At 47.3% G+C, this 23,160-nt stretch overlaps 1 protein-coding gene across 1 annotated transcript in view; it reads right to left on the reverse strand.

The window, feature by feature from the left end:
• The window catches only part of LOC123990898 (protein PALS1-like), a 34,192-nt gene that overhangs the window by 5,478 nt on the left and 5,554 nt on the right, over window positions 1-23,160 (reverse strand). The window contains exons 3-13 of the mRNA XM_046291894.1: window positions 22,496-22,707; window positions 15,095-15,172; window positions 7,703-7,831; window positions 7,060-7,221; window positions 6,779-6,856; window positions 6,481-6,664; window positions 5,790-5,858; window positions 5,342-5,413; window positions 4,678-4,845; window positions 3,992-4,194; window positions 2,437-2,547 (exon numbers count right to left, since the gene is read on the reverse strand). Coding sequence (XP_046147850.1) covers window positions 2,437-2,547; window positions 3,992-4,194; window positions 4,678-4,845; window positions 5,342-5,413; window positions 5,790-5,858; window positions 6,481-6,664; window positions 6,779-6,856; window positions 7,060-7,221; window positions 7,703-7,831; window positions 15,095-15,172; window positions 22,496-22,707 — 1,466 coding nt within the window. The remainder of the gene's footprint in view (window positions 1-2,436; window positions 2,548-3,991; window positions 4,195-4,677; window positions 4,846-5,341; window positions 5,414-5,789; window positions 5,859-6,480; window positions 6,665-6,778; window positions 6,857-7,059; window positions 7,222-7,702; window positions 7,832-15,094; window positions 15,173-22,495; window positions 22,708-23,160) is intronic.

Consider the following 23,160-nt stretch of genomic DNA (forward strand, 5'->3'; position numbering starts at 1 on the left):
CCCTAGGAAGCTCTTTGCCACCTTCTCCTCCCTCCTGAATCCTCCTCCCCCTCCCCCCTCCTCCCTCTCTGCAGATGACTTCGTCAACCATTTTGAAAAGAAGGTCGACGACATCCGATCCTCGTTTGCTAAGTCAAACGACACCGCTGGTTCTGCTCACACTGCCCTACCCTGTGCTCTGACCTCTTTCTCCCCTCTCTCTCCAGATGAAATCTCGCGTCTTGTGACGGCTGGCCGCCCAACAACCTGCCCGCTTGACCCTATCCCCTCCCCTCTTCTCCAGACCATTTCCGGAGACCTTCTCCCTTACCTCACCTCGCTCATCAACTCATCCCTGACCGCTGGCTACGTCCCTTCCGTCTTCAAGAGAGCGAGAGTTGCACCCCTTCTGAAAAAACCTACACTCGATCCCTCCGATGTCAACAACTACAGACCAGTATCCCTTCTTTCTTTTCTCTCCAAAACTCTTGAACGTGCCGTCCTTGGCCAGCTCTCCCACTATCTCTCTCAGAATGACCTTCTTGATCCAAATCAGTCAGGTTTCAAGACTAGTCATTCAACTGAGACTGCTCTTCTCTGTATCACAGAGGCGCTCCGCACTGCTAAAGCTAACTCTCTCTCCTCTGCTCTCATCCTTCTAGACCTATCGGCTGCCTTCGATACTGTGAACCATCAGATCCTCCTCTCCACCCTCTCCGAGTTGGGCATCTCCGGCGCGGCCCACGCTTGGATTGAGTCCTACCTGACAGGTCGCTCCTACCAGGTGGCGTGGCGAGAATCTGTCTCCTCACCACGCGCTCTCACCACTGGTGTCCCCCAGGGCTCTGTTCTAGGCCCTCTCCTATTCTCGCTATACACCAAGTCACTTGGCTCTGTCATAACCTCACATGGTCTCTCCTATCATTGCTATGCAGACGACACACAATTAATCTTCTCCTTTCCCCCTTCTGATGACCAGGTGGCGAATCGCATCTCTGCATGTCTGGCAGACATATCAGTGTGGATGACGGATCACCACCTCAAGCTGAACCTCGGCAAGACGGAGCTGCTCTTCCTCCCGGGGAAGGACTGCCCGTTCCATGATCTCGCCATCACGGTTGACAACTCCATTGTGTCCTCCTCCCAGAGCGCTAAGAACCTTGGCGTGATCCTGGACAACACCCTGTCGTTCTCAACTAACATCAAGGCGGTGGCCCGTTCCTGTAGGTTCATGCTCTACAACATCCGCAGAGTACCACCCTGCCTCACACAGGAAGCAGCGCTGGTCCTAATCCAGGCACTTGTCATCTCCCGTCTGGATTACTGCAACTCGCTGTTGGCTGGGCTCCCTGCCTGTGCCATTAAACCCCTACAACTCATCCAGAACGCCGCAGCCCGTCTGGTGTTCACCCTTCCCAAGTTCTCTCACGTCACCCCGCTCCTCCGCTCTCTCCACTGGCTTCCAGTTGAAGCTCGCATCCGCTACAAGACCATGGTGCTTGCCTAAGGAGCTGTGAGGGGAACGGCACCTCAGTACCTCCAGGCTCTGATCAGGCCCTACACCCAAACAAGGGCACTGCGTGCATCCACCTCTGGCCTGCTCGCCTCCCTACCACTGAGGAAGTACAGTTCCCGCTCAGCCCAGTCAAAACTGTTCTCTGCTCTGGCCCCCCAATGGTGGAACAAACTCCCTCACGACGCCAGGACAGCGGAGTCAATCACCACCTTCCGGAGACACCTGAAACCCCACCTCTTTAAGGAATACCTAGGATAGGATAAAGTAATCCTTCTCACCCCCCTTAAAAGATTTAGATGCACTATTGTAAAGTGGCTGTTCCACTGGATGTCATAAGGTGAATGCACCAATTTGTAAGTCGCTCTGGATAAGAGCGTCTGCTAAATGACTTAAATGTAAATGTAAATATGTAGGGACACAGTAGGGAAGCACAGTGGTTATAGATATCCTGGCTAGATGTAGGAAATCACAGTAGGGAAGGACAGTAGTTATAGATATCCTGGTCAGATTAAATGATGCTAAATTGACATGTTGTTTTCACAATGTTAATGTTTGTATGTAGACACTAGGTACACTAGACAGGGATATCCATTACAAAGGGAAGGGATGCTAGGGAGAGAAGTAGGCCATGTCCAGAAACAACGCCTAGCCTCTACCTCCTATCGGAAAAGATTACAAATAAACAAGCAATGTGGCAAAAATTCCACCTAGACCAGTAGATGGCAAGGCAGAACTATTACTATACTAGCAGAGGAGAAGTTGATCATAAGTGTTTAAGCATTGTACCAACAAAAGGGAGTATAGTTTCTCACAGACATATATAATCGACATGATACGTGTGATCAATGTAGTGACACATTCACTGTGGATATGAATGTATCGACGATACTTGCTGATGCTGATAAAATAGTTTTTTGTGAGATAAGAAAAGCAGGAAATACCTTTGGGTTTTTGCCATCCTTGGCCAGCAGGGTGCGCAATCGCTCCTGAGAGGGAGGCGCAATGAAGATCACATAGGGCTTGAGGTTGGAGGATCGCAGTACCCGCAGTGACTGACAGAGAACAAATGAAAACAGCAGCAGGAGGAGAGAAGATTAGAGAAAAGGTAGGTAATAGAGAAGAGAGTAATAGAGTGGTTAGTATACTTTCAAAACCTGTTTATGAAATTCCCTCCACAATGTACCCAATTGTCATAATTGAGTAAAAGTAAAGAGACAAGAAAATAAAAAAAGTAAAGATACCTAAATAGAAAATGACTCCAGTAAAAGTGATAGTCACCCAGTAAAATACAACTTTAGTAAAATGCTAAAAGTATTTGGTTTTAAATATACTTAATTATCAAAAGTAAAAGTATAACTTATTTTAAATTCCTTATTTGAAGCAAACCAGACGGCACCATTACATTTTTTATTTACGGACAGCCAGGGGCAAACTCCAACACTCAAACATGATTTCCAAACGAAGCATTTGTGTTTAGTGAGTCCGCCAGATCAGAGGCAGTAGCGATGACCAGGGATGTTCTCTTGATAATTATGTGAATTGGACCATTTTCCTGTCCTGTTAACCCTTCAGAATGTAAATACTTTCGGGTGTCAGGAAAAATGTATGGAGTAAAAAGTACACTAGGTCTTTATAAATGTAGTGAAGTAAAATTAACAGTTGTCAGAAATGTAAATAGTAAAGTAAAGTATATTCCCCCAAAAAACACTTAAGTTGTACTTGAAAGTATTTTTACTTAAGTACTTTACACTACTGCTCCACAACATATTCTCAACTAGTGGCTAACAAGAGTCCCACTTTAAACATAACATAGGATAATACAGCCTGAATAAACCCTTTATATGGCCTGTTTAGATGCTGAAAAATGTCATGCTCTAAAATGTGTGGCCAAGGGCTATGCCACATTTGGCAAAGCACCAGATGTAAGGACCTATCATCCTTCATGTAGAATGACTTGCTTCCACGTGATTGATGAAACATCTACGTAGTGCTAAAGAAGTTATATGTAGTGCCTATGAAGTTCCATGTAGTGCTAAAGAAGTTCTATGTAGTGCTTATGAAGTTCTATGTAGTGCTAAAGAAGTTCTATGTAGTGCTAAAGAAGTTCTATGTAGTGCTTATGAAGTTCTATGTAGGGCTAAAGAAGTTCTATGTAGTGCTAAATAAGTTATATGTAGTGCTGAAGAAGTTCTATGTAGTGCTAAAGAAGTTCTATGTAGTGCTAAAGATGTTCTATGTAGTGCTAAAGAAGTTCTATGTAGTGCTTATGAAGTTCTATGTAGTGCTAAAGAAGTTTTATGTAGTGCTTATGAAGTTATATGTAGTGCTGAAGAAGTTATATGTAGTGCTAAAGAAGTTCTATGTAGTGCTAAATAAGTTATATGTAGTGCTGAAGAAGTTCTATGTAGTGCTAAAGAAGTTCTATGTAGTGCTAAAGACGTTCTATGTAGTGCTTATGAAGTTCCATGCAGTGCTTAAAAATCAGCGTTTTCCTACCTTAGTGTGCAGGCACAGCAGACCGATCCTGCCTGAGTTGATGACCTGTCGAACCGAGTCACTGCTGGTGCCGTACAGGTTCCTTTCGTACTCCCCAGACTCAATGAACTTCCCCGCTGCCACATCCGCCTCAAAAGCCAGCTGGTTTACAAAGTGGTATTCCCTCCCGTTCTTCTCGTGTACGCGTGGGTTTCTAGTTGTATCTGAGTGATCATTATTGTGAAATGAGAATTTGGTATTTTAAAATGTACAATACCAGTCAAAAGTTTGGACACAGCTACTCATTCCAGCGGGGCAAGACTTGAGATGGGTCTAGGCTACACAGTTATTGTGTGACGTTAAGTTAGTGTCTAGTCTATTATAATAATCAGTTTAACATAGAATAATACATGCTAAATTGGTAGAAGCTAAGCTGTATGTAGTGGTAACGTTTACCCTACCTGATTGAATTCCTGTGGTCATTCGTCAATGCTCCAAGCTATCAAACTCCATCAAACTTGATTTAAAATGCATTGAATGCATGAAATCACAACACTTTATAGAAAATGGACACAATAAAAGATATTGAAAATCATACCTAACAGGCCACTAACTTAACATCACACAATAACTGTGTAGCCTAGACCCATCTCATGTCTTGCCCCGCCCTCTATTCCCCAATCCCCTCCTCTCATTGGTCTACTTACGTGGCACGGCCATGGCGAACCTGTCCGGCTCGATGGACAGCAGCCTTTGCCGCAGCTCGTCCTGCCCGCTGTTGGGTGGACCAACCAGGGCGATAGGTCGCTTGCGATTGGCCGGCTGGTGGTAGAGTGCCATCTCCTCATAGGTCAGGATTTCGTCGGCGTAGTAGTCTGGGCGGGACAGAGGAAGGTAGAGAGGTGGGGGTGTACTGGAGGTGAAATGTTGTCATATAAATGTTACTCTATCAGGTAGGTATATCTGTTCGACATGACATATTTCTATCTGAATATTCAGCCGAGGGTAAATGTTGCTGATAGAAATGTAATGGATAGAGCAGGCATGATTCCTGGGTACATGTCACACCAACACCAAGTCTGGCTCAGGAACCAGCAGGCTTATCAAGTCATAGAATATACATAGGGACATTGACTGAGAGAGAGGCCAAATCCCAAATCAACTCCTATGCCTATGTAGTATGTCTATGACTTATGCCACCTCTATTTTGTGAATATCGGAGAGGACTTGACAGGTCCACCTTGTCCTCTGATAGGCTAGGTGGAAGTTTCACCATATTGCTCATACCTATAAATCTCCACAAATGCATAGGGGTCCAGGGGTCGATTTGGGATTGGACCAAAAAGAGCTGGGAAAAAGAACTAGCCTTACCAACGCTCCTGTTGGGGTTGTACATGGTTTTCTTCCTCTGCTTCTTGTTCTTCATTGCACACCAAAGCTTCCCTGGAGAAAATTAGATGTGGAATGTTATCAAAGGCTGATTTGGAGCCTATCAAATCAAATCACTTACCGACAAGCCCTTAACTAACAATGCAGCTTATCAAATCATAATGACAGCGATCATATGCCCATGTTGAGTCAGTGTGTGTGTGAGTGTGCGTGTGTGTGTGTGTGCGTGTGTGTGCGTGCGTGTGCGTGTGCGTGTGTGTGTGTGTGTGTGTGTGTGTGTGTGTGTGTGTGTGTGTGTGTGTGTGTGTGTGTGTGTGTGTGTGTGTGTGTGTGTGTGTGTGTGTGTGTGTGTGTGTGTGCGTGTGTGTGTTAAGACGCTTGTGACGGTGGCTGGAGTGTGTAACTGTGCAGGGAGTATATAAACCCTTACCTGGGCTGTCAGGATTCCTGTCCACAATGTTTTTCTTCATAGCTTCTCTCTGCTGCTGGAAGCTCTTCCCTGGGAGAGGGAGAAGGCAGACAGAAAAAAGTGTGTTTCAATGAAAGTGGTGATGAAGCCTAACTCTGCACTATGACTAACCCATAGACTGTCATAGTTTATAGTTCTTCAAGGAGGGGGTTGATATGCCTCATATCAGGGACAAGCCCTTCCAGGGACTGGTTGTCTTCATCCCTGTCCCTGTAGACCTGCCACCAGCTGGGGTCAGGCTAGGTGTTGGGGTTAGGGTGGTTAAGGTTAGTGTTGGGGTTAGGGTGGTTAAGGTTAGTGTTGGGTTGGGATTAGGGTTGGGGTTAGGGTTGGGATTAGGGTGGTTAAGGTTAGTTTTGTGGTTAGGGTTGGGGTTAGGGTGGTTGAGGTTAGTTTTGTGGTTAGGGTTGGGGTTAGGGTGGTAATGGTGGTTAAGGTTGGGGTTAGGGTGGTTAAGATTAGTTTTGTGGTTAGGGTTAGGGTTGGGGTGGTAAGGGTGGTTAGGGTTGGGGTTAGGGTGGTTAAAGTTAGTTTTGTAGTTAGGGTTGGGGTTAGGGTGGTTAGGGTTAGTTTTGTGGTTGGGGTTAGGGTGGTTAAGGTTAGTTTTGTGGTTAGGGTTAGGGATAGGGTTGTGGTGGTTAGGGTTGTGTACCTGGAACTAGCCCGGCTAGGGGCTGGTTGTCCTCATCCCCGTCCCTGTAGGCCTGCCACCAGCTGGGGTCATCCTGGCTGATGATGTGGAGGATGTCTCCCTTCTGGAATGACAGGCCCAGCTCCCTGCACGGCACGTATGGGTCATCAGACGGGTCGTAGTTAAAGTAAGCCCTCACGTGCATCTGAAGACATGGGGGACATCATCATCTCTCCAAAGAGTTTATGAACTGATTAGAATTGAATAATTGAACACACATTCTGTGCACACACATACACACTCTCAAGGAAAACCTTACCACAGTCTGCCTGTGTGAGGGTGTTTTGTTCTGAGAACTGGGGATAAGGAGGAAGGTCAGAGTGCCATGCATCTCCACCTGAGGAGAGAGGAGAACACAGTAACACACAGTGAGTAGAATCTACATGGAATCAGCTTGATTGAAATGAAGAAATAATCACACAATACAGTCTCGAGGGACCAGACCTCAACACATATTCTGGTTCAAGAATGGCTTGAGGAAAGATGTGACAGATGTGATATCCAGTGTGAGCGTTCCTGACTTGTTAACCAGTTCCTCACCAGAAGGTCGTGGACCTCGTTGACGTTCTTCCCGCGGACAGGCACGCCGTTGATCTCCAGGATCTCATCTCCCTCAGCCAGGAGACCGCTCCGCTCGGCTGTCCCGCCCTTTACCACACGACTCACCACCACGCTGTCCATTTCGTTACGAACCGTGGCGCCCTGGGCAAAAACCAGTCAGACATGCTTATCAGTGCAAACCACCTAGACGTACTTGACACAAAGACACAAAGATCCACCACAAAGACAAGTCTGCATCGGGGACATACAATACAATACATGACATGCTTTATTGGTCTACAGAAATTGATATTGATATACAGTATACATATATATATTGCTGTCCCAGTACCCAACCTGACACAAAACACACATCACAGGCTGGGAGTAGCACAGGCAGCACACAAGCACCCCTGGAACAATCAATTGCCTTGATCAAGTGCACAACAGCAGCATGTACTGTAGTATATAGGATATTGAAGCCGGTAACCCTCCAACTGCTGGCTCACTCCTTGCAGACTTCCTCCAAGTCAGTTCAGGGATTCAGCAAACGGTAACTGGTCATTTGTGAGGGATAGCAATTAGAATGTCTTGGAGCATCAGAAGAGATGGGTGTGTGTGTAGGGGTGGGGGAGTGGCTCACCAGAGGAATGTCGCTGGCCTTCTCCAGCCGCACCAGTTTGACGGTCTCACCCAGGTACTGAATCAATCTCTCTTCTGGGTCCGGCTCCAACTCCTGCTCCGCCACACTGTCGTGTGCCTGCATCAGAGCCTGGGATGGACACCACACACACAGGCACATGGATGAGAAGGAGTGTGTGCCATGAGAACTGGGAAGTGTGTGTATGTGATTTTGTTTGAATTAGATTGTTGTAGTAATGACTAAGGTGAATTGGAGCTTCTTGATCTTGAGCCACTACTTGATACACAGTGTATCCACACGCATATCCTTTCATATTCACCAGTTATTGGAAAAGGTCAAGGGGGAAATCTAAACTCTGCTCCCATCCCATGCTTAAACATGCACCTGTTACCGAAAGCTCACCCTGTCTCTCTCTCTCCCTTCTTCCCTCCTTATCACAAGCCGTCAGCAGTCTCCACCTCTAAGCCAACAAGAATACAAAGATTACTCCCCCACTTCGTTTAAGGTGACAGGCGCTCCGTACTCCGCAATTAATAACCGTCGAGACAAATTAGTGTCTCTATCCTGCAGCAGAGAGACTTGAGGAGCCAGAGAGGAGGGCTGGCTAAGCTTCCAGCGTACACACAATCCGTCTTAATCTGCCCTGCATTTAGGAGGAAGGATTCCCCTCCATCAATCATCAAAACACCTCGATCTCGGCATTCCATGGAAGGAAGGAAGACGACAGGGAGAGGAGGAAGGAAAAAGGGAGAGAAGGAGGCAGTTTTGTGTTGTTCCTAGTGGTTACCTCTGTGAATTGTGGTCTGTGCCCAGTGGGAGTTCCCTCCCTGTTTCATTCCATTTGCTTCAGTTTAAGAAATGTATTGCAACAGAGTCGGGCAGAATTAATGCACCCCAGTCGGAAGTTTACATACACTTAGGTTGAAGTCATTAAAACTCGTTTTTCAACCACTCCACATATTTCTTGTTAACAAACTATAGTTTTGGCAAGTCGGTTGGGACATCTACTTTGTGCATGACACAAGACATTTTTCCAATAATTGTTTACAGACAGATTATTTCACTCGTAATTCACTGCATCACAAATCCAGTGGGTCAGAAGTTTACATACAGTAAGTTGACTGTGCCTTTAAACAGCTTGGAAAATTCCAGAAAATTATGTCATGGCTTTAGAAGCTTCTGTTAGGCTAATTGACATAATTTGAGTCAATTGGAGATGTATCTGTGGATCTATTTCAAGGCCTACCTTCAAACTCAGTGCCTCTTTGCTTGACATCATGGGAAAATCAAAAGACATCAGCCAAGACCTCAGAAAATAAATTGTAGACCTCCACAAGTCTGGTTCATCCTTGGGAGCAATGTCCAAACGCCTGAAGGTAGCACGGTCATCTGTACATACAATAGTACTCAAGGAAAATACCATGGGACCACGCAGCCATCATACCGCTCAGGAAGGAGACGCGTTCTGTCTCCCTGATATAAATGTACTTTGGTGCGAAAAGTACAAATAAATCCCAGAACAACAGCAAAGGACCTTATGAAGATGCTGGAGGAAACAGGTACAAACGTATCTATATCCACAGTAAAACAAATCCTATATCGATATAACCTGAAAGGCCGCTCAGCAAGGAAGAAGCCACTGCTCTAAAACTGCCATAAAAAAGCCAGACTACGGTTTGCAACTGCACATGGTGACAAAGATTTTACTTTTTGGAGAAATGTCCTCTGGTCTGATGAAACAAAAATATAACTATTTGGCTATAATGACCATCGTTATGTTTATAGGAAAAATGCTTGCAAGCCGAAGAACACCATCCCAACCGTGAAGCACGGGAGTGGCAGCATCATGTTGTGGGGGTGCTTTGCTGCAGGAGGGACTGGTGCACTTCACAAAATCAATGGCCACATGAGAAAGGAAAATGACGTGGATACATTGTAGCAACATCTCAAGACATCAGTCAGGAAGTTAAAGCTTGGTTGCAGATGGGTCTTCCAAATGGACAATGACTCCAAGCATACTTCCAAAGTTGTGACAAAATGGCTTAAGGACAACAAAGTCAAGCTATTGGAGTGGCCATCAGAAAGCCCTGACCTCAATGACATAGAACATTTGTGGGCAGAACTGAAAAAGCGTGTGCGAGCAAGGAGGCCTCCTGACAGTTACACCAGCTCTGTCAGGAGGAACGGGCCAAAATTCACCCAACTTATTGTAGGAAGCTTGTGGAAGGCTACCTGAAAGGTTTGACCCAAGTTAAACAATTTAAAGGCAATGCTACAACATACTAATTGAGTGTATGTAAACTTCTGACCCACTGGGAATATGATGAAAGAAATAAAAGCTGAAATAAATCATTATCTCTACTATTATTCTGACATTTCACATTCTTAAAATAAAGTGGTGATCCTAACTGACCTAAGACAAGGAATTAATTCATGCTTTTGTTACTTCTAGGTTAGACTACTGCAATGCTTTACTTTCTGGCTACCCGGATAAAGCACTAAATAAACTTCTGTTAGTGCTAAATATGGCTGCTAGAATCCTGACTAGAACCAAGAAATGTGATCATATTACTCCAGTGCTAGCCTCCCTACACTGGCTTCCTGTCAAGGCAAGGGTTGATTTCAAGGTTTTACTGCTAACCTACAAAGCATTACATTGGCTTGCTCCTACCTATCTCTCTGATTTGGTCCTGCCGTACATACCTACACGTACGCTACGGTCACAAGACGCAGGCCTTCTAATTGTCCCTAGAATTTCTAAGCAAACAGCTGGAGGCAGGGCTTTCTCCTATAGAGCTCCATTTTTATGGAATGGTCTGCCTATCCATGTGAGAGACGCAGACTCGGTCTCAACCTTTAAGTCTTTACTGAAGACTCATCTTTTCAGTGGGTCATATGATTGAGTGTAGTCTGGCCCAGGATTGTGAAGGTGAACTGAAAGGCTCTGGAACAACGAACCGCCCTTGCTGTCTCTGCCTGGCCGGTTCCCCTCTCTCCACTGGGATTCTCTGCCTCTAACCCTATTACAGGGGCTGAGTCACTGGTTTATTGGTGCTCTTTCATGCCGTCCCTAGGAGGGGTGCGTCACTTGAGTGGGTTGAGTCACTGACGTGATCTTCCTGTCTGGGTTGGCGCCCCCCTTTGGGTTGTGCCGTGGCGGAGATCTTTGTGGGCTTTACTCTGCCTTGTTTCAGGATGGTAAGTTGGTGGTTGAATATATCCCTCTAGTGGTGTGGGGGCTGTGCTTTGGCAAAGTGGGTGGGGTTATATCCTTCCTGTTTGGTCCTGTCCGGGGGTATCATCGGATGGGGCCACGGTGTCCCCTGACCCCTCCAATCTCAACCTCCAGTATTTATGCTGCAGTAGTTTATGTCGGGGGGCTAGGGTCAGTTTGTTCTATCTGGAGTATTTCTCCTGTCTTATCTGGTGTCCTGTGTGAATTTAAGTATGCTCTCTCTAATTCTCTCTTTCTCGCTCTCTCTCGGGGGACCTGAGCCCTATGTCCATGCCTCAAGACTACCTGGCATGATGACTCCTTGCTGTCCCCAATCCACCTGGCTCTGCTGCTGCTCCAGTTTCAACTGTTCTGCCTGCGGCTATGGAACCCTGACCTGTTCATCGGACGTGCTACCTGTCCCAGACCTGCTGTTTTCAACTCTCTAGAGACAGCAGGAGCGGTAGAGATACTCTACTATGAAAAGCCAACTGACATTTACTCCTGATGTGATGACTTGCTGCACCCTCGACAACTACTGTGATTATTATTATTTGACCATGCTGGTCATTTATGAACATTTGAACATCTTGGCCATGTTCTGTTATAATCTCCACCCTGCAGAGCCAGAAGAGGAACTGGCCACCCCTCGTAGCCTGGTTCCTCTCTAGGTTTCTTCCTAGGTTTTGGCCTTTCTAAGGAGTTTTTCCTAGCCACTGTGCTTCTACACCTGCATTGCTTGCTGTTTGGGGTTTTAGGCTGGGTTTCTGTACAGCACTTTGAGATATCAGCTGATGTACGAAGGGCTATATAAATACATTTGAGGATGTCAGGAATTGTGAAAAACTGAGTTTAATTGTATTTGGCTAAGGTGAATGTAAACTTCCGACTTCAACTCTATATATAAAATACAGGAAAATCCGTTTTGACCACACTGAGCCTTTAAAGTATTTATGCAGTCAATTAGAGGGCTGCCACACCCTCGTTAAGGGAACAGTTTTCAACTGGAGCTTGTTAAGGCACCCGCACACGAGGTTCGGTTTTCGAATGGCGTGAGATTGTAAGCTTGACATCAAAAGGTGAAGCAGGAGGAAGATGGCGAAGGCAGGGATTCTTTGTTTGAAACTGATGGCATGTTGAGCGAAGATGAGCGTGAGAAGGAATGGATTACAGTGGCGAACAAGAAGGGAAATAAGAGAAGTAAAGTAGTCGTGGAATCTAGTAAATCCAAGCCTTGTTCTGACTCTGTTGTTGTTGTTGGAGTGAGGGTTTTGGACCAATGGCGTTATCTGGGAGATCCGTTTGACGTCTCGATGAAAACCATAGATGCGTCAACTGGTCTCACAACCACAGTCCATGTGTATGGCGTCATGTGAGCGAGCAATTAGCTGATGTCAACGTTGTGAACAGAGTGCCCTATGATGGCGGTGGGGTTATGGTAGGGTAGGCATAAACTGCAGACAACGAACACAATTGCATTCTATCAGTGGCAATTTGAATGCACAAAAATACCGTGACGAGATCCTGAGGCCCATTTTTTAAAGGTAATTGTGACCAACAGATGCATTTCTGTATTACCAGTAATGTGAACTCCATAGATTAAGGCCTAATTAATTTATTTCAGTTGACTGATTTCCTCATATGAACTGTAACTCAGTAACATCAATGAAATGATTGCATGTTGAGTTTATATTTCTGTTCAGTATAGATTCCGTGGTTGGTGCACGCCCGTGTCATTTTGTCCTTTGAAGAAGAGTCTCAATCAGCATTCAGGATTAGACCCACCGGTTGTATAAATCATTAAGGACACCTGCTCTTTCCATGACATAGACTGACCAGGTGAATCCAGGCGAAAGCCAGGTGATCCCTTATTGGTGTCACTTCAATCAGTGTAGATGAAGGGGAGGAGACAGGTTAAAGAATGATTTTAAAGCCTTGAGACAATTAAGACATGGATTCTGTATGGGTGCCGTTCAGAGGGTGAATGGGCAAGACAAAATATTTACATGTATTTGAACAGGGCATGGTAGTAGGTGTCAGGTGCCCTGGTTTGTGTCAAGAACTGCAATGATGCTGGGTTTTTCACGCTCAACAGTTTCCCGTCTGTATCAAGAATGGCCCACCACCCAAAGGACATCCAGCCAACTTGACACAACTGTGGGAAGCATTGGAGTCAACATGGGCCAGCATTCGACACCTTGTAGTGTCCATGCCCCAGCGAATTGAGGCTGTTCTGAATGAAAAAGGAGGCGGGGCCTTAATGTTTTGTACAATGTATTTTGGGTTAAGTGAGATACCATGTAAGAGCCAGGCTGTCCAACATGTCTCCTATCCGGAGGCGTCGAGGAGAGTGGAATAAGGGGTTAACGTTGAAGAAACCATGGTAGTTGGGTAAGAGACCCCCAGTAAATGTTACTCGCCGACAGGATCCTGACATGATCTTGACATGTCGCATGTTAAAAAGGTGGACTTTGTATCATTTATTACAAGGAATCCTGTGGACGAATATTCCGTCCTCACAGACCCCTGCGCCTGTATAGGGATGTGATTTGGACTATGTCTGAAGGGTGGGGAATGGGTTTTCTGATTTTATTTTCGAATTGTATACGATGTTGGGTTTTTTCCATTTCTCGCAATGGGGTGGCCTCCCGTACAGTAGGTGGCGGCATGCACCTTTAAAGTTTGTTTGCAGACCGCCATAATTGCAGAAAACAAGAAGAAAAAGAAGGTTCGGTTTGCTCCTAGCAGAACTTGGCTAGGCGAAGTGAACGTATGTGTCTCACACACTCCCATAAAAGACCTTCGCTTGAAAAGCCAGAAAAAAGCGGCAGTGTTACCGTTTGTCCCTCTTGATACGCTGCAGCAACAACAACTGCCACTTCCTCAAAATAGTCCTCAAAAATATAAATCAAGGTATTTGTAATACATTTGTAAATTTTTGCAGAGGAGGGTTAGTCGCAAAATGTAACATTTAACTAAGTTGTTTGGTTCAGTATTTCTCAAGTGAAAAAATTTGCATGAAAACCTAGTTGCCTCTCGTTGAATGACAACAAACACTTTATTGAGGAATTCTGTCCATAGTTCCCACTGCCACTAGGGGTAGTACTACTGACCAATCACTGACAAAGGGGCGTAGACTATGGCTACCGAACTTTGACGTGCCCCAAGAAAACATTTAGTGTGCCCGAACAGACGAACAAACCCTGCCGAACACCAAAACGTCACAAAATGTAGTCATAATATATGCGCAAACTGTTTTGACTGGGAAGCATGCGACAGGCTTTAGAGAGTACATCTCAGCGGTGCCAACACTAGGCTGGCACGTAGCCCCGGGGTCAATCATGTAAACGTCAGCGGTAAGCCATCTATATTGAGTGACCTCTCTGTACCTGTGTGGCACGCATATGGGGCATGCCATTGACCTGGACACTGACCAGCAAAGAAGCTTGGGTCAAGTGTCAAAGGGCAACTCTTAGGCTGCTTCATAGATCTAAGGATTTGTTGATGGCATGCTCGGCTATAAACCCAAAGAAGAGATTTCAGCGTTGGAGATGCACACACGGTAAGTATCATCCTAATTGTATGTATCATGTTAACCTTCCAAATTCCAAAACCCACGATGCCCTGTAATATCACCAACACAATGGCCTTGCCTCACTTGGGAAAAAGTCCATTCTCCACCCTCTCTCCTCTGTCCTCTCTCATCCGCGACCTGAAAAGCGTGCCAATTCATTAGTAGGCAAATGGAAGTGTCCTCCCTAACTTTCATCGGGGATAGTCATGTGTACCTTTAGTCAAGACACAGAGTAAAGTTCAAGGCCCTTAACGGACCAAGCCACTTAAAACCCACTAAGTGACTTTCCTTAGCCCCTCTGAGGCTGAAGTCAGGATTGGATACAGTCAGACACATGAGGATGACTCGGGGATTCGCAATAGACGTACAGTTTATGGAATCTATGAACAAGGCATATGGAGCATATTCACAGATATCTGAGTGGCAAATGGGACATTGTGATTTTCTCCATAGTACGTCTCAGGTGGCCAGCTCAGGACCACTGACAGAGTGTGGGGGCCATGGACACGCCGCAAACCAAATCATGTTTTATAGATGTTATCCGAGGTGATGTTCCCTAATTGAAGGTTACGGGTTAAGTTCTGGTGCATCTCAGGTCTCTTACCTGGAAGTGGGGGGTGGTGAGTAGGCTCCTGAGCTCTACACCTTCCTCCTGGTGACTGGATTGTAGGATGCATTGCACCTTGAAAAAGAGAGGGGGAGAGAGTAGGGAGAGATCGAGAGGGAAGGAAGGGGGAGAGGGGGGAGGGAATGACAGAAAGAGGGGGAGAGAGTCGGGAGTGGAGGTGAAGGGATGGTAAGGAAGAGAGAGCGAGAGAAGGGGTCAGGCTATAGTAAGCTGTATAAGTACCACTAAGTAAGCAGCATTGGTAATCTGGAATCGTCATTTCGAAGTTCAAAGTGTACATGAGTTAGTAACTTCACCAGCCAGGAACCAGTAGGGACATGGCCATCCTGAATACTCCTTGAGACTCTACGTGTGATTTAACATCGCAGTTGAATCATACAACTTCCTGAACACAAGTCATGGGTTCAAGAATCACCCCGTCCTCAATATACCCAAGGCTTTAGTCATTACTCACAAACGACGTCTTAGTATATTATCGTTAAAACCACCGATGGTTCATCTTGCTACGCTTGTCATCGTGTAGTGTATGCGTTATGACTGAGGGCTCATGTTATCAGAGGTATTTTGTCCTCATATGAAGGCCATAACAGTAAATATGTTTGCCTCATAATTGAGGGAGTCTCAGCCTGCAAATAATTTGCTCTTACGGGAAGGTCATGTCATACGTCATTCTGCTGTTAACTTATTCGATTGGATTCCTCCGCACGCACGCACGCACGCACGCACGCACGCACGCACGCACGCACGCACGCACGCACGCACGCACGCACGCACGCACGCACGCACGCACACACACACACACACACACACACACACACACACACACACACACACAGAGAGAGTTGGCAGCTCTCCAATGAGTCACAGTGGGGTTTCACATTCCAGACAGGGAAGTCACACTACTGTAACAGTCTCCATTCCAAATGGCACCCTATCCCCTAGTATACTACTTTTGACTAGGGCCCCTGGGGCCCATAGGGCTCTGGTCAAAAGTTGTGCACTATATAGGAGATAGGTTGTCATTTGAGACGGACAATTATTCTGCTCACTGGCTGTTGCGTTGGAAAATAAAAGACACTGAATGAAGCTCTCAACATGTGAGGTCCAATAGAAGTACGAGAAGTTGTTTGTGCTGTCATCACGTTAGTGTTTCTATAGCATCTATAACAACTTCATAGCACCCACAACTATCAACATACACAAACTACTTCATCATAGAAAAAAAACTGCACATTTCAAAATGAGAATCCCAATCCTCTCTTTCGCTTCACCCTTGTATCCTCCCTCCTCCCCCTCTTCTCCGTTTCCTTCAATCCGGGACCCTGGCTCTAGCTTAGCTCATCCATTCAACTAATCAAAGGTGTCGGTAACAAGGTGACGCACTTTCCCCTCTCCCCCTCCTCTCCCAGCCTTCCTCTTCTCCTCCCACTAGCCCTCCCTCCCTCCACTCCTCCCTCCCTCAAACCCTCCACTCCTCCCTCCCTCCAGCCCTCCTCTCCTCCCTCCCTCCCTCCAGCCCTCCTCTCCTCGCTCCCTCCAGCCCTTGCCCCTCGAGCCTGTAAGCCGCTGGAGTTTTTTTCTTTTTCTGGCCACGGCAGTTCAGATCCCCAGCCACTTCCTGCCAGGCCCAGTGTCAGCAGGGAGATTACCTCGCCCTGAAGGCCAATCAGGAAGTCCCACGGCAACAGCCACTTAGTTTAGACACAGTTCACCGTCTCAAACTATTACCACCTTGCTAAGTATCTCCTGGCGCAAATGTATACATCTATTTACTGTACGCACAGAGATGGTGTGTGTGTGTGTGAGAAAGATCATCATCGCACTGATTGAGGCCCTCAATCGTAGCCTACGACCTCTTCCTTAATTTCACACAGTGCTCTTCAAACTAACCCTACCAGCCTAAAGCAGTTATCCTATTGCTTGTTTTATTTATTTCACCTTTATTTATCCAGGTAGGCTAGTTGAGAACAAGTTCTCATTTACAACTGTGACCTGACCAAGAATAAAACAAAGCAGTTCGACACGTACAACAACACAGAGTTACACATGGAATAAACAAACATACAGTACATAATACAGTAGATGAAGTCTATATACCGTGTGCGCAAATGAGGTAAGATAAGGGAGGTAAGGCAATAAATAGGCCATGGTGGTGAAGTAATTACAATATTCCAATTAAACACTGGAGTGTTTGATGTGCAGAAGATGAATGTGCAAGTAGAGATACTGGGGTGCAAAGGAGCAAGATAAATAAATAAATACAGTATGGGGATGAGGTAGTTGGATGGGCAATTTACAGATGGGGGATGTACAAGTGCAGTGATCTGTGAGCTGCTCTGACAGCTGGTGCTTAAAGCTAGTGAGGGAGAGTCTCCAGCTTCAGTGATTTTTAAAGTTCATTCCAGTCATTGGCAGCAGAGAACTGGAAGGAAAGGCGGCCAAAGGAGGAATTGGCTTTGGGGTGACTAGTGCTGGAGCTCGTGCTATGGGTGGGTGCTTCTATGGTGCCCAGTGAGCTGAGATAAGGCGGGGCTTTGACTAGCAGAGACTTGCAGACGACCTGAAGCCAGTGGGTTTGGCGACAAGTATGAAGCAAGGGCCAGCCAACGAGAGTGTACAGGTCGCAATGGTGGGTAGAATATGGTGCTTCGGTGCAAAACGGATGGCACTGTGATAGACTGCATCCAATTTGTTGAGTAGAGTGTTGAGGGTATTTTCTAAATGACATCGCTGAAGTCGAGGATCGGTAGGATGGTCAGTTTTACGAGGGTTTGTTTGGCAGCATGAGTGAAAATGCTTTGTTGCGAAATAGGAAGTTGATTCTAGATTTCATTTTGGATTGGAGATGCTTAATGTGAGTCTGGAAGGAGAATTTACAGTCTAGCCAGACACATAGGTATTTGTAGTTGTCCACATATTCTGAACCGTCCGACTAGTGATGCTGGACAGGCGGGCAGGTGCGGGTAGCGATCGGTTGAAGAGCATGCATTTAGTTTTACTTGCATTTAAGAGCAGTTGTAGGCAATGGAAGGAGAGTTGTATGGCATTGAAGCTCGTCTGGAGGTTAGTTAACACAGTGTCCAAAGAAGGGCCAGAAGTGTACAGAATGGTGTTGTCTGCGTAGAGGTGGATCAGAAAATCGGCAGCAGCAAGAGCGACATCATTGATGTAACGGCGTTCTTCAGTTGTCGAAAGAGAGTCGGACCGAAATGCAGCGTGGTTGTTACTCATGATCTTTAATGAAGGATCGCGATACATGAACATAACTTATAGAAATACAAAAACAACAAACGGAACGTGAAACCTATTACAGCCTATCTGGTGAACACTACACAGAGACAGGAACAATCACCCACGAAATACACAGTGAAACCCCGGCTACCTAAATATGGTTCCCAATCAGAGACAATGAGAATCACCTGACTCTGATTGAGAACCGCCTCAGGCAGCCAAGCCTATACAACACCCCTACTCAGCCGCAATCCCAAATACTACAAACCCCAATACGAAAATACAATATATAAACCCATGTCACACCCTGGCCTGACCAAATATATAACGAAAACACAAAATACAATGACCAAGGCGTGACAGAACCCCCCCCCCTAAGGTGCGGACTCCCGGACGCACCTCAAAACCATAGGGAGGGTCCGGGTGGGCGTCTGTCCATGGTGGCGGTTCTGGCTCGGGACGTGGACCCCACTCCATTAATGTCCTAGTTCCTCCCCTTCGCGTCCTGGGATAATCCACCCTTGCCACAGACCAAGGCCTAATAGTCCTCACCCAGAACCCCACTGAACTGAGGAACAGCTTGAGACTGAGGGGCAGCTCGGGACTGAGGCAGCTCGGGACTGAGGGGCAGCTCGGGACTGAGGGGCAGCTCGGGACTGAGGGGAAGCTCGGGACTGAGGGGCAGCTCGGGACTGAGGGGCAGCCCGGGACTGAGGGGCAGCCCGGAACTGAGGGGCAGCCCGGGACTGAGGGGCAGCCCGGAACTGAGGGGCAGCCCAGTACTGAGAGAAAGCCCAGTACTGAGAGGAAGCCCAGTACTGAGAGGAAGCCCAGTACTGAGATGCAGATCAGGTAGGTAGTAGGCTCCATTAGATCTTGGCTGGCTGGCGGATCTGGAAGATTCAGGTTGACTAGCAGATCTGGAAGATTCTGGTTGACTGGCAGATCTGGTAGAATCTGGTTGACTGGCAGATCTAGAAGATCATGGCTGACTGGCAGATCTAGCTGCTCTATGCAGACTGGCAGATCTGGAAGAGACTGGTTGACTAGCAGATCTGGAAGATTCAGGTTGACTAGCAGATCTGGAAGATTCTGGTTGACTGGCAGATCTGGTAGAATCTGGTTGACTGGCAGATCTAGAAGATCATGGCTGACTGGCAGATCTAGCTGCTCTATGCAGACTGGCAGATCTGGAAGAGACTGGTTGACTGGCAGATCTGGAAGAATCTGGTTGACTGGCAGATCTAGAAGATCATGGCTGACTGGCAGATCTAGCTGCTCTATGCAGGCTGACAGCTCCTTGCAGACTGACAGCTCTTTGCAGACTGACAGCTCTGGCTGCTTGATGCAGACTGACAGCTCTGGCTGCTTCATACAGACTGACAGCTCTGACTGCTCCATGCAGGCTGACAGCACCCTGCAGACTGGCAGCTCCTTGCAGACTGACAGCTCCTTGCAGACTGACAGCTCCTTGCAGACTGGCAGCTCTTTGCAGACTGACAGCTCTGGCTGCTTCATGCAGACTGACAGCTCTGGCAGCTCCTTGCAGACTGACAGCTCCTTGCAGACTGACAGCTCCTTGCAGACTGACAGCTCCTTGCAGACTGGCAGCTCTTTGCAGACTGACAGCTCTGGATGCTTCATGCAGACAGGAGGCTCCGGCAGCGCTGTTAGAGGAGGAAGGCTCTGATAGCGCTGAACAGGTGGGAGACTCCGACAGCGCAGGAGGGAAGGAAGGCTCTGATAGCGCTGAACAGACAGGAGACTCCAGTAGCACAGGAGGGAAGGAAGGCTCTGGCTGTGCTGAACAGGCGAGGCGCACTGACGGCCTGGTGCGTGGTGCTGGAACTGGTGCTACAGGATCGAGGACATGCACAGGAAGCCTGGTGCGGGGAGCTGCTACCGGAGGACTGGTGTGTGAAGGTGGCACAGGATGGACTGGACCGTGAAGGTGTACTGGAGAGCCTGAGAGCAGGACTGGCACAGGACGTGCAAGGCTAGGTAGGTACACAGGAGGCCTGCTGCGTGAGGCTGGCACATTTTTCACCAGCCGACTAACACGCACCTCAGGACGAGTATGGAGCGCTGACCCAGGTGCCAATAAATCCCCGACACGCTCCGTCGGACGAATATCGTACCTATAGCACCATACTAGCAACTCCCTCATTACTCTCTCCTCCACTTTCCCCATTAACTCCTTCACAGTCTCTGCTTCGCTCACCTCTAACACCGGCTCTGGTTCTGGTCTCCTCCTTGGCTCCTCACGATAAACAAGGAGAGTTGGCTCTGGATAGACCGGACCGTGCAGGCGCACTGGAGCTCTTGAGCACCGAGCCTGCCCAATCTTACCTGGCTCGATGCCCACTCTAGCCTGGCCAATACGAAGGGCTGGTATGTGCCGCACCGGGCTATGCACCCGCACTGGAAACACTGTGCGCTCCATAGCATAACACGGAGCCTGCCCAGTCTCTCTAGCCCCCCGGTAAGCACAGGGAGTTTGCGCAGGTCTCCTACCTGGCATAGCCATACACCCTTTAAGCCCCCCCCAATAATTTTTTGGGGCTGCTCGGTCCGTGTGTGGTGGGTGATTCTGTAACGGCGTTCTTCATTTGTCGAAAGAGAGTCGGACCGAAATGCAGCGTGGTTGTTACTCATGGTCTTTAGTGAAGGATCGCGATACATGAACATAACTTATACAAATACAAAAACAACAAACGGAACGTGAAACCTATTACAGCCTATCTGGTGAACACTACACAGAGACAGGAACAATCACCCACAAAATACACAGTGAAACCCCGGCTACCTAAATACGGTTCCCAATCAGAGACAACGAGAATCACCTGACTCTGATTGAGAACCGCCTCAGGCAGCCAAGCCTATACAACACCCATACTCAGCCGCAATCCCAAATACTACAAACCCCAATACGAAAATACAATATATAAACCCATGTCACACCCTGGCCTGACCAAATATATAACGAAAACACAAAATACAATGACCAAGGCGTGACAATTGATGTATACAGAGAAGAGAGTCGGCCCGAGAATTGAACCCTGTGGCACCCCCATAGAGACTGCCAGAGGTCCAGACAACAGGATCTCCGATTTGCCACACTGAATTCTATCAGAGAAGTAGTTGGTGAACCAGGCGAGGCAGTCATTTGAGAAACAAAGGCTGTTGAGTCTGCCGATAAGAATGTGGTGATTGACAGAGTCGAAAGCCGTGGCCAGGTCGATGAATACGGCTGCACAGTAATGACTCTTATCGATGGCAGTTATGATATCGTTTAGGACCTTGAGCGTGGCTGAGCGTGAGCATGATTGTGACTGTTTGACAGCCAGCTTTCCTATAGAAATCAAGACCTGAGTCCAAATAGTATTTGTTTTCATTCAAACTCTTAAGTGTGTTATTGAGCCTGCCGCGGAGTGCCAAATGGTAGAAGTTTGCTTTTGGGACTATTCCATTGATTCCAATGCCCCAGGCAAGCTCAATCAAAATGGTGACGTCACGGATGCAACAAACGACAAGCGAGAGGGGGAATTCAGGATTGTGGCTAGATAGAATAAAGCTATGGTCCAGAAGTCGCATGTTCGAGTTGCGTCGGGGGACAACTGTAGCGTTTAAGCGTTTAACTGTAGCGTTTAACCCTAACCTTAACCGGACTATCCTAACCTGTGACATTATCTTAACCTGCTGCGTTAGTTCTCCTTACCTGCTACTTAAAGTCACTTCAGTCTGTAGCTGCACTCCGTCCAGCCAAAACCCTAATCCAGTTTCAACACACTAAGGTCAGTGCCAAGGATATTTTCGTCACGGCCCCATTTACCCTCCTTTCTTTAGGTTTCTCTGTCACCATCCTCTCATCCTAATCTCCTTCCATCCACCTCTCTCCACTTCTCTTCCCTACCCTGCTGTACCATTCTTCCTTTCCACATTCTTATCTCCATCTGTTCATCCCCCAAAATCCTCTTCTCCCTTCTCCCAACACTTCTCTACCTTCTTCCTAACACCATCCCTTCTTTCACCTCTTTTCTCCCCCCTACCTCCTGACCGATACATTGGTGAAAAAAAAGATCAATTCAATTTCTAGATCCATCAAGATCACGAGTCTGCTGTAGTTTCTTTTCTACTTCACTCTACCTCCTGATAAAGGCTGCGGGCCTGGGCGGTGAGGGGCAAGGGCGGGCTGCCACGCGGCTGCATCTGCTGGGCCACGGCGCTGTGGACGGCGAAGGCGCTCTGGAAGTCCTCCTTGTGCAGCAGGCCCAGCACCAGAGCCACGTCGGCCTGCGACTGGGCGTCCACCAGGCAGCTCTGCACCCGCCGCAGGGCCTCCAGCAGCTCCTCCAGCTCTGGGGAGGGGGAGGGGGTGGGAGAGAGACAAAGAGGTTGGTTAGGTTCAATTGCCTAATTACCAGGAACACTCGATCTCCATGCGAGCCCTTGCTTACTAGTGCCATAGAGAGAGGCTTAAAACTGAGAGACTCAACATACATTTACTTCCTGTAACGCCCATGACCCTAAAGATTCAGACCACCGTCAATGGGAAGGTTTTTTTCTGAAGGTAATGGCATGTCTCTGTTTCAAACCTCTCTGGCGCTAGTAGGCACTGGCTTGTATGGAGACAGTGTGGTTATGTGAAAACCATGCTACTAATTGGATATTGTCATGCCAAAAGTCGGTTTAGGTGCCAAACCCTGCTTGGGTTGTGCAACCGTGGGATTCTGCACTTCCCAGACAGGATTTGGCATCTGCATCAAGTTTGGCATGAAGGTACCACCTACACATATCAACTCTGAGGAGCA

This window comes from Oncorhynchus gorbuscha, linkage group LG12 (genome assembly GCF_021184085.1).
Source record: "Oncorhynchus gorbuscha isolate QuinsamMale2020 ecotype Even-year linkage group LG12, OgorEven_v1.0, whole genome shotgun sequence".
In the NCBI taxonomy this organism is placed as follows: domain Eukaryota; kingdom Metazoa; phylum Chordata; class Actinopteri; order Salmoniformes; family Salmonidae; genus Oncorhynchus; species Oncorhynchus gorbuscha.